Consider the following 12275-nt stretch of genomic DNA (forward strand, 5'->3'; position numbering starts at 1 on the left):
AGTGATTCCTAGAGCATGAAGGGAAACTTCATACATAAGGGAATCCCCCAAAGTGACCATCTTTATGCTAAAATGGCCTGTATATCACAGAAGAAGCTATGTGTCCTCTTAGGAGACTTTAAGCTACCCTGTGAGTGGTCTGTGATTGAAGAGGGGCTAGGGGAGACCTGATGATCAGTCAGAAGGCACATTCAGGAATGGACTGATGTTTGTCTCCCCAAATGAAGCATCGATTTGTTAATAAACCCAAGGAAACAAATCAACATAGCACAGTGGCAAGAAAAGGCTGAAGTTAAAAGATATGAGTTCAAATCCTGGCTCTAAGAAACACACACAACCTCTTGCAGAATATCAAGCAGCTAAACATCTCTAGGGCTCAGTGTCTTCGTATATAAAATGACCGGGTTGGATTTAAGATCTTAAAAGGTCCTTCCCATTTCTTAATCCAGGTCCAGCACCACATCCACTATATTACACTAGTTAGAGCCAGAGAACACTCCAGCATCATTCACAGAGGCTCCTCTCAGACATTTCAATTCAGTTCCCCAAATATTAATTACCAGTGGTGTGACGGGCCAACCTGCTGCTGATGTATCTGAAGTATGTACAAGGTTTTGTACTAGGCTAAACTGGAGATACAAAGGGGGAAAAAACTGGCACAGCTTCTGTGCCATTCACAGAGCTTACAATCTAGTGAGGTGAGGTACATGTATACGGTAAATATGATCTGATTTGATTCAGTCCAATCCAACAAATATTTGTTAAGCATCTATCATGTATAGGGCTCTATGTTCATTTGCAAAGGGATTACAAAGATGAAAAGTGGCATAGAGTAGTGCCTACCCTCAGAAGCATACAGTCTACTACAGGGAATGACACACGTACACAAATGTGTATAATACAAGGCAGAATGTGATATTTGGGCAAAGAAAAGATCCACGCAAAATATTCTTAGAAAATTTAAGGAGGAAGAGAATACTTTCAGTTGGGGGAATCAGGAAAGACTTTATAAAAGAGGTAATGCACAAGATGGGCCTTGAAGGAAGGATTTCAGTAGCACATGAAGAAAGAATATATTCTGGGTATGAGGAAGGGCTTGGGTACAGAGTCAGAAGAGAAAAAGGAGATGATGTTGGAGAATAAACAGATAAATCATCTTGGCAGGAATGTAGGGTGTGAAGGAAAGCCATGTGAAATAATGGTTGGGCAGTTTGGCTGGAAACCAGTTTGGCCTTGAATGTCATGCAAAAGAGATTCCTCAGAGGCTTGGAACCCTAACCTCCTAAGGAAGATGCTTCCTAGGAAGGATAGATAAACTCTGGAGAAAGAAAAAGGCACTTTCTTCTCTGAGTCACATAATCACATTATACTCCATTCACGTTTCTCTTTCTTCTTCTCTTTGCTGCCTGGATATATATTAACTGCACTTCTCTTAAGTCGATGGGAACCTTATCGCCATATTCCCAGGTAATTCCATAACCTGCAGGAACGACTTGACTCTCTCTATATAAAACCCTTAAGGGAAGAACAGCTCCATCATCCTTCCCATACCAAAAAGTGGAGCTGCGACTCCTGCCCAGGTCAAAGACGTTCCGCTCTTCTTCCCTACCTGCCCCAAGCTGGGGTGGGAGCAGGGTGGAGAAGGTCAATGACTTATGGGTTCCCTAACACTCCCATTCTCACCAGATGAATATAGACTATTTCAACTTCAGGACTCACTAGCACAATCCCATTTTGCTATGGTCACCGACTCAAGAGACCAGCAGTTGTTTTAGAAAGAAGGCCACCAGGGTCCCATTTCATACCCTCACAGATGCCCGTGAGTGAGCAAGGAAGACCTTGTGCCACCGCCCTGTGGGTGATAAACTCTGGGTAACTTTTGTCCTGATTGGGACCCTGAAGAAGAGCTTGGATCTAGGGAGTATGTTCTTCCCTGTTTCCCAACTGGGTTGGATCATTGGCCAAAGCACCCCCCCCCATGGGTGCGGGTGTCCCCTTTTTGTTCAGACCTCCAGATAATAACTCTTCTCCTCTCTCTGTAGGACATCTTTGAGAGTCTAGATCTCCGGCAGCGTCGTGCCTCCAGCCCAGGATACATAGATTCTCCAACTTACAGCCGTCAGGGCATGTCTCCTACCTTTCCCCGCTCACCCCACCATTATTACCGCTCAGGTAAGATGGATAAGGCCATGGGGCAGCTAGGTGGCGCAGTGAGTAAAGCGCCGGCTCTGGAGTCAGGAGGACCCGAGTTCGGTTCCAACCTCAGACACTTAATACCCACACAAAAAAACTAGCCGTGTAACCTTGGGCAAGTTACTTAACCCCAATTGCCCTCCAAAAAGGCAAAAAAAAAAAAAAAAAGAGATGGATAAGGCCCTGAGACAGAGGTGGTGAGCTTCAGAAAATGCCTAGACCAGACTAGGCAGGCTGCCTACAATGAATTTCTTCCTGGGCCTCTGCTAATTTCATTCACAGCTTTGTATTTTGAGGTTCTTGGTAGTTGGAAGGAAGGATGCTTCTATGTTTAAAATAACTTGGCAGTTTAAACCTGATCTCACTGGATGGAAAGGTCTTTGCCCTGAAAGTCAGAGCATGTAGGTTTGAATCATGTCAGGCTTGCTAGATGACCTGGGGGAAGCTCATAATTCTCTCTGGCTCTTAGTTTCCCTAGCTATAAAATGAGGATTAAATGAACTCTTTTAGGTCCATGGTTTGGAGTGAATCCTGTGAGTCTTCCTAACCCCAGGGAGGATCTGCTGAAAACTGAGGGCCCTCGGAAGGCTTAGATCTCATTGGGAATTGGGAAATTGGGAAAAATTTGTCTTGAATTTCTTGGGCATGGAGTATAGAAATTAAACGAAACTTCGACTCATCTAATCCAACTCCTTTATTCTACAGAGAGGGAAACTGAAGCCTAGAGAGAGGTAGTGACTTGCCCAAGATCACTTATCTAGTATGTAGCAAGTACTCTAATTATAAATCCAGTGTAGCATCATGTTTTCTCTCACTGTATTCTTACGCCCAGATTGACACTTTCATTCTTCACTTGACCTCTAGACAGTTGGAAGCCTCATTGGCCCTATCCCCCAAAAGCTTCACCACCAGGACCAAGTATCCTGATGATCCAAGTACCTGCCCATTTGCCCTTGTCTGGCCCAAGTATACTTCGTAATAGGGTTTATCAGTAACGGGGAAAAAATGTAGGTGAGCACTGGCTACAGGGGACAGAACACTAAAGTTGGTTGGAATGTTGAGCTTGTAGTCACAGGACCTAAGTCTGAATCCTAGCTCTACTGCTTACTGTTGGACAAGTCACTTAAGTTCTTTGGGCTTCAGTTTTCTCATTCATAAAATGAGGGGGTTAGAATAAATGACCTGCCTAGAGGGCCTCTTCCAGCTCTAGAGATATGAACCTGTGGACTCTTGAGTGATACTTTATATACTGTGTCAGTCTGGGTCCACCACCTAGGTCCTCCTCCACAAAGGCATGGAGGACGTTCAAGGCTCTCAAAGGCTGGGGAAATGTGTCACAAGCTCTGGAATGTCCCACTAACCTAAGGAGGTTTCAAGGATGGGCCTGGCAATGGACCATCTCTCTACCTAGAACCAGCCTAGTTAAGTGCAGCATGTCTCATCTTCAAAAGTTTGGTCACCATGGGATGATTTATTTTCAACCAGTGCAACTCAGAAGAACTATCTTCTTAAGTGTGGAGGGGGCTGCCATGTTGGATTGCTCATGTTGATGAAATCTCAGATCTTTGCAGTATTTGTCTTGAAGTACAGATCACCCCCAATATATAGAACATTGCCATAAAATTATACCTATTGGGAAAGAAAAAAAATATCTAGGTACACTCTGGAAAGAACTGAGAATTTCTATTCTGAAGAAGAGAACCATAAATGGAATACATGACTACTGTCTTTAAATATTTGAAAGGCTTCCATATAAAGAGGAATTTGTTTTTGTTTGATCCAAAGGGACAAAAAACTGGGAGGATTGTGGAATAATTTAAAGGAAAGAATTTTACGATTCAACATTAGGAAAATCTCCTAACAATTAGAATTTCCCCACAGTGGAATGGGCTGCTTCCCAAGGTAATATGCTTCCTGAAGGTCTTCGAGTAGAGACTGGATAACCACCTGCTAATCATGTTGGAGGGGATCCCTCCTCAGTTTGGGGCTCAAGTGAATATCTTCTAAGATCCTTCTTGATTCTGAGATTCAATGATTAATAGACTACATTCAGGTTTAATACAAACTGGATTCGAGGGGGGAAGCCAAGTCTATTGTCTGTAATACCTGGGGATAAGCATACTCAGTGTTACAAGAAATTAATCTGCCAAGTGCAGCAATTGAATGGCTCATAAGCAAAATATATATCTGTCTAGACCTAAGCTAAATGTCCCTCCAGACTGTTCATGGGACTCTGGTCAGAACTTTAGGGGCATGACCAGAGGCTGTGAGCCCAGAACCTCAGACCAACATTCCTTTTGACCTGAAAGACCAGTTCTCTTTCCCTGGACCCTGTTTTCTTTCCCAGAAATCTGTTCTCTTTCCCTGATCCCTACTCATTTTCCCAGATCCCTCTATCCAGACTCCTGTTTCCTGGACCTATATCTATTAATCTCTTTTAAAATCTACAGTACACTTTCAGCTATTTGAGGACACACACACCACTTTCAGGTTTCTTGGGATCCTGACTGTCTCATTGCCTGGGTCATTTGACCCTCCTTCATTCAGGGACTGATGCAGTTTGTCATCTGCAACAATATTATTCAAATAAATTACAAATGTAGCCTGGTCGCAGACCTGCATCCATTTGGAATTAAAGAGTCTAGGGATGGGAGGTAGGGGTGGAGGTGGAGGTGAGGTTGGCAATCGAGGGGATAGGGTTAGAGTTCAAAGGGACAGGGCTACAAATCACATCTCACAGTTGATGGCTATCCCGTCAAGAGCATGGCTAGGATCATCGGCCTGTACACGGAAACAGTCAGACCTGTTTCCCTGGACAACATGCATGGGAGAGAGATCATGCTTTCCTGCTCTGCAGCTAGACTTGGGAAATCGAAATGCCTTTGTTTGCTCTCCAAGGAATGTCCTCACCATTTCTGTGTCACCATGACCACACTTCCCCCCACCAGTTCACGGCTTATCTAACCACCTGCTGACTTAATGCCTATTCCGTTCTCTCTGTGCCTCTCTCTTCTTCTGTGACCCCTGTGGCTCTCCTGGGCCTCTGCCCTCCAGGTGCAGAGAGTGGGCGGAGCTCACCCTACCATAGCCAGTTAGACGTGAGGTCCTCCACTCCAACCTCTTACCAAGCTCCCAAGCACTTTCATGTTCCAGGTAGGCGGGCTGCGGAAGCCCTGGCCCGTGTGCATGCTCGGTGGGGTCTTCATGAGATTCCGTGTGTACCTGGCAGTACCTCTGCCCAGCCAACGAGGCCCTCTTTCCCTTAATCAGGCCTGGGGATTACCTATACCCTTCCCTATTCTTTCCCTTTAAACTCATATGTGACAGACACTCAGTCTCAGTCTTCACTCTTAGCACATATAACAGGAATAGCTAAAGCAATTGGGAATGTCTAGCCAAGAGAAGAGAAGATTTAGGGGACAGAGATCACTGATCATCTGAAGGGATGTCCTATGAAAAAAGTATTCTGTGGACCCTAGAGGGCAGAGAGAACAGCAATAGGAATCACCTGTAGCAAGGGAGTTTTCAGCTCAATATGAAAAATCTCCTGACAAGGAGAGCTGTTGTATCATGGAACAGGTATCTCAGTAGGCAGTAACCTGGGACAGGAAGAACTTAAGCTGAGGGTCATGAATGCCACAGAGAGATGCCTAGGTGGGGGGTTAGACTTGAAGCCCTGTGAAGTCCCTTCCAGCTCTAAGAAGCTCGGCCTCCCACTGGTTGCTGTCCTTCTCCAGGTTGACATTTCCATGAAGCTTGGCACCCAGTGGCCTTGGACGAGCTTCTTAGTTCAGCTTGGACAGCTCCACTAAGAGCTCCAGAGTAACCTCGCTCACTAACCACATGGCTCCCCTTCTCCATCTCAGAACTTGGGATGAGCCTATCGAGGGGTGTGCTAGAAACAACTTTGACCAGCTCGCCAGAGCCTCTTGTTAAATTTTCAGTGAATCTAAACCTCAGGAATTGGCAAACACCATAAATCAGGATTTGACGTATCACTCTGTTGATTGGCTAGAGATTAGACTTAAAGAAAGTGATGGACAATGTGTCAATAATCAAACTTAAAGTGAGTCACATTTTCAGAGCCAGTTATCAAACATTTTCCAGCACACCAGTAGGCCTATCCCTCCTTATTCTCCCTGGGACCCTACCCAGTCCCATCAAATCCATACCGCTCCACTACTCCAGAATCCACACTGGAGGACCGCATGGGGTGGAGCAGGAATGAGATGTTAGTGACAAGCCCAGAATACAGGGTCCTAGAGCAGAATGAGCTGTGGGCTCAGGAAAGGGGCAGCGGGTATCTTAACCAATGCGTTCATTCTGCATGGGGTTCATGCTATGCATGCTCACTCCATCTCCACCCTCCAGGGCCTGTGGTATGTTCCACCACCAGTCTGACATGCTCTGATGAACCCATGGCTCCTCCTATCCTCTCCCCCTCCCCACCCCCACCATGTCCCTCCTTATTTGATTGCTACTTGAGATGAGGTTGGGGATTGGATTTTGTAAGAAGTCTCCCCAAGAGCGGGAGATGGTGGACCCTCAGTTCAGACCCTTAGATCAGGTAAATCTTCTCTCTGTTCAGACAGATTGACTTGTGCTTCTTCCTTTGACCTTTTCCTCCTTTTCTCCTTTCTCATCACCTCTACCTTCATCAATGGGCAGCTGCTGGAGAAAGCAACATCTACCGGAAGCCCCCCATCTACAAAAGACATGGTATGGTCTTTGGGAAGCCAGTGGATTAGAAAGGTTTCTAGAGGGGTAGCTAAAGAATATTCAATTCAATTATGGTTTGAGAAGATGGTGTGGGGAGGCAAGGAAATTTGCACTAATGCCCCTTCCTCCAAATAAAAATTATGCATATTTATAGCTTGCTTTAAGGTTTATAAAACACCTTAAATTCAATTCAAAGCAGACACAATAAGTGCTTACTGTGTGTAAGGTGAAGTGTTATAGTAATGGGGATACAGAAGTCAAAAAACAGAACAAAACCGAGTCTCTGCCCTAGGGGAGGGGGCATGACAATAGATAGATAGACAGACAGACAGACAAATATTTAAAGGGAGAACACTTAAAACTGGGAGAGAAAGGGAAGGCCTTATTGAAGTAAACCTTGAACTAAACCTTCATACTAATACTAATGAGCATTTATATAGTACTTTAAGGTTTGCAAAGGAAATGTTATGTCATTTGGATTCTCGCAACAACACTCTGAAGTAGATATTGTTGTTACCTCCAATATTATCGATGAGGAAACTGAAGACGGGAGATCACATGACTTGGATAGCTAGAATGAACCTAAAGCAGTATTTGAACTCAGGTCTAGTCAGTACCTTATCCATTGCACTGTCTAATTGCTAATCTTGAAGGAAGCAAAGGTTTCTGAGAAGAAGATGCCTCATTCCACACATGGATATATAAAAAACATAGAAATTAGAGATGGCGTGTTGAGACAGTTGGCCAGTTTGAGTGGAAAATAGCTAATGTGAAGGGGGATACTGTGAAATAAGGCAGAAAAAGCTAGTTGGAAACCAGATTGGGAAGTATTTTATATACCAGGTTAAGGCCTGGAGTCAGGAAGATTCTTCTTCCTGAATTCAAACCTAGTCTCAGACACTTTACTAGAAGTGTGATTCTGAACAAGTTACTTAACTCTGTTTGCCTCAGTTTCCTCATGTGTAAAATGAACTGAAGAAAGAAAAGCAAACCATTCCAGTATCTTTGCCAAGAAAACCCCAAATGGGGTCATGAAGACATGACTGAAACAAGTAAACAACAATTTTTATCAATAGGGAGCCATTGAAGTTTTTTGCGGTAGAGGAGAGACAGCATCAGACCTGTGTTTTAGGAATACAAATTTAGCAGCCGTATGGAGAATAGCTTGGAGAGGGGAGAGATTGAAGCTGAGATACCAACTGGGAGGCTATTCAGTTTATCCAATGAGCTGCAATGAAGGCCTAAACTAGGGTGGTAGCTTTATGAATAAAGCTAAGGCAGGTGAAATGACCACAGAAATAGTTATGGAGGAGTGGAATATTTCACATACATAGAGCCAGGAAAGCTCTGAAATATTTAATAACTTACAAATATTGTTATTGGTGAATTAGTGTTCTTTAGTGAAGAGTACTGGACCTGGAGCCAGGAGATCCAAATTAGAATTCAAATTCTAACACTTAATGACTGGTATCAATCAACAAGCATTTAGAAGTGCCTATTATGTGCCAGGTACAGAAATGGGTGGTAAAGGCAGAAAGACAAAAACAAAGGAATTCCCTGGCTTCAGGGAGCTTACATTCTATCTGGCTTCTTTTGTGTAATAGGGAGTGATTAACTTCTAGCTGGAGCTCAAACAATTACCCAAAATGCCTCAGAAGGTCTATAGTCCAAGAAAGGGAATGACTCAAAGGCAGCTTAGTAGATAGTCCTGAAGTAGGGGTGCTAGGCTTGAATCCCTGCTCTGCTATCTATTATCTGCATGACCCGCCAATCACTTTTCCTTTCTGGTACTCAGTTTCCTCATCCATAAAATGAGCAGAAAGACTAGATCAAGTATTCTCTATCTGTAATCCATAGTTAGATTTTAGGTGATTCCAGAATTTGGATGAGGGGAAAAAAATTAAACCTCTATTTTCACTAATCTCTAAAAAATGTATTTCTTTCAAGTATTCAAAAACATTATTCTGAGGACCCCACAGACTTCACTAGACAGCCAAAGGGGTCCGTGACACATGCAAAAAACGGTTAATAACCCCTTGCCCAGATGACCTCTAATATCCTACCTAGCTCTAAATCCTGTGATCCCAATGTGGTTCTTCCCTGTTGACATTTGGAAACAATAGGGGAAATAGTGTGTGACTTCAGGAGAGCTAAGGGGACTTCTCTGAAGTCTCCAGCACTGGTTTGAAGCCTAAATTTTCTCTTTCCCTGTGAAAAGGCAAATCTCTGTGGAAGACCTGGCCTTCCATTACGGGTCTTTCCTTTGGGAAGGCTGGGCAGCACAGCTGTATGTCAGGGTATGGTTGGCAGAAACTTTAAAAATGGAACATGAGAAGGTGAACACTGCAGACTTTCCCTGTATAATGGGTAGAATTTATGGTTAGATGTCTAAAGTCCTCAGAAATAAGGGACTCCTGGGCACTAGCGTTCTTCAAAAGACACCTTATAGGAAGTAGTTAGGTCTAATAAGAAAAGTATTGTTCCAGGATTCAAAAAACTGGTTCAAATCCTGTCACTGTAATGTAAATCAACTACTCTATGCTGCAATTTCCCATTCCATAAAACTGTAATAATAGTAGTTGTGCTTTCAGGATCTAATTCACATGAGTTTTTGTGAGGGGAATACTTCGTAAACCCTAAAACACTACATATACAAATATCAACATGTTTGGGGTTTTGTTTTGGGTTTTTTTGTTTGTTTTGTTTTATAGTCAAATTGTCAGGGAGGTTGAAAAGATATTCCTCTTCAGGTTAGAGTTGAATTAGATGAGGTTACTTCCAACTCTAAATTTCTGTTATTCTGTGACTTACTGGCTATGTGACCCCAGCTAAGTCACTTCTTTTCTCTCAGGAGCCTCATTCTACAAAATGAGGATTAAAAGTATTTGGGGCAGCTAGGTGGTGAAGTGAATAGAGCCATGGTGTCAAGTTCAAATCTGGCCTCAGACACTTAACACTTACTAGCTGTGTGACCTTGGGCAAGTCACTTAACCCCAATTGCCCTGCCTCCCCCCTAAAAAAAAGACAAAAACAGAAAAAGTATTTGCACTTACCTGCTTTGAGTTATTATAAGAATCAAATATGGGTCAGGTGCTATTTGAATGTGAGTTATTATTAATAGTAATATTATCATCTATAAATATACAAGGTACCCCAAAAACCTTAGTGCAGTTTTAATAATTTCATTAAATATAAATACTATAAGCTTAGAAAAAAAACATCATACTTGAAAGGTTAATTACTTAATTTTTTTAATATTGAAATATTTCTTATTAAAATTCAAGATAATCATCATCTTGTGCTATACATGACTCTAGTCAATTTTCAAACTTTGTAAAAACTTTCGTCAGCTATTATTCAGGGACTGAAAGGATTACGCTTGTAACCCTAGCTTTAAGATCATCCAAAGGATGAAATTTTGATGTATACATGACAGTCTTGAAATGACCCTACAATAAAAAGACTAATGGAGATAAATCCAGTGACTGAGGTGGTCAGGCCAAGGGACTTCATCTGTTGATACACCAATCTGTGAAACTTTTATTCAGAAAGTGTCCCATAGTAACATATACACCCTACAGAATAATAAGGTATAATAATAATAATGCCTACCCAGTTAAAATAAAATTAAAAATGTATGATTCAAAATTCACAAAACTATAAAAGAAATTTAAATGACTTTCAAATGATATTTTTATAGATTTTTAGCATCTTGACTTTTGAAATTGTTAAAGCTTAATACTACACTAAGACCTTTGGGACATGCTACATAATAACTATAACATTATTACAAATATGTTACATAGTATTATTATTACTATATGTTACATAGTATTATTACAAATATGTTATACAGGGATACATAAATAAGGTGATGAATTGTGTGTCTGCTATTTAAGGACCAGTCTAGATAAATGTAGAGAGACTCATGACCAAGAGGTTGGCCACCAAGTGATTTTTTTTTCCACAGTAATTCACAAAACCCTCTGTATAGTACAGTCTCATAGGATTTGATGAAAATATATAAATCAACTTTATGGATAAAAAATATTGAGAAAACGTAGACCCTGACCAAGTCACCCAGATCCCAAGGTTGTTTCTAGTCCAAGGAAATGAAGCCATACACATAAACACAGGCAACTAGCCCTGCACAGAATTATGCAGAGTGATTCTGTGTGGCCCAGAGCAGGCAGAGTCTGTGAAGTTTTATACTGAGGTAGACAAAAAGACTTTGAGTATTTTACAAATGAACCAATCCAATGTAAGTAGACCGAGATCACCTTTGAATATACCAGTCAGAAGTAGGTTGGATGCTTCTGGCTACACTTAATGGACTCATCAGTCATTTTAGCTATTTCTGTCTACATGTCTCCACCATCCCTATCCATCCTTTGCAGGGAGGGGACCTAGACTGTATCAGCCCCCAAACTGAGAAATAGAACCAAAGATACTCAATCCAGCTTTAGAACAAAGTAAAAGGTCATAGGGTAGGTTGATAGAATGACCCTAATATTGGGGAGGGAAAATATGATGAGGGTGAAGATTTGGGCTATAAACTGAGGCAGGAGGGTTATCTGGAGGCTTGGGGTGCAAGGATCAGTGCTTAGCATGTTGGTGGCTCCTGGTCTAAGCAGTCTCAGTTTCTTTGTAGTGTTCTCTGTTCTGTAATGGTAATGATGTCTCTTGTATTTGTTTTGTTTTTTCCATTGGCTTTGATCTGCCCTGGCTTGCATGACACCACCCCCGACCTCTACTGAACCACTTGGGTTGTAAGTAACTACACCTATCATCGATTCCATGGTTTTATCCATATGTTAGTCTTTAGCTAGAAACCAGTTAGGATCGTAGAAATAGGAGGGACCTTAGAATATGGGATCAGAAGGGACCTTAGAAAGTAGAATTGTCGGAGTTGGAAAGGACCATATAGCATAGAATGTCAGAATTTGAAGAGCCTTTAGAACATAAAATGTGAGAAAGGAATGGAGTACCTAGAAAGCCAGAGCTATAAGGGACCTAGAACGTAGAATGTCAGAGGTAGAAGGACCCAGAACATGGGATGTCAGATTTAGAATAGAAATGGGAATATATATTAGAAAAGAAGGCTGACACTTGGGTACCATTTTTAGCCCTAGTCAGAGGTGAAACAGAGAGTAACTGTCCATATCTATCTTCCTTCATCTCTTGTCCTGATGTCATTTGCAGGAGGCTAGGGCTGGGGATGTTCAGAGGGCGATGCTTGAACAGCTTCAGACTATGTAAGGCCTTCATTCATCTTGTGGCAATAAGATTTCCTCTAGCCTTTGATTAGAGAGATCACACACACACACACACACACACACACACACACACACACACACACACAC

At 42.2% G+C, this 12275-nt stretch overlaps 1 protein-coding gene across 1 annotated transcript in view; it reads left to right on the plus strand.

The window, feature by feature from the left end:
• ABLIM3 (actin binding LIM protein family member 3) overlaps positions 1-12275 on the plus strand; it is a 171417-nt gene that overhangs the window by 137377 nt on the left and 21765 nt on the right. The window contains exons 11-14 of the mRNA XM_069102334.1: positions 1438-1467; positions 2043-2172; positions 5248-5346; positions 6862-6912. Of these exons, the coding sequence (XP_068958435.1) occupies positions 1438-1467; positions 2043-2172; positions 5248-5346; positions 6862-6912 (310 nt within the window). The remainder of the gene's footprint in view (positions 1-1437; positions 1468-2042; positions 2173-5247; positions 5347-6861; positions 6913-12275) is intronic.

Source organism: Petaurus breviceps, unplaced genomic scaffold (genome assembly GCF_028583685.1).
Source record: "Petaurus breviceps papuanus isolate PSGF00001 unplaced genomic scaffold, PetGlider_PUasm1.0 551, whole genome shotgun sequence".
In the NCBI taxonomy this organism is placed as follows: Eukaryota; Metazoa; Chordata; class Mammalia; order Diprotodontia; family Petauridae; genus Petaurus; species Petaurus breviceps.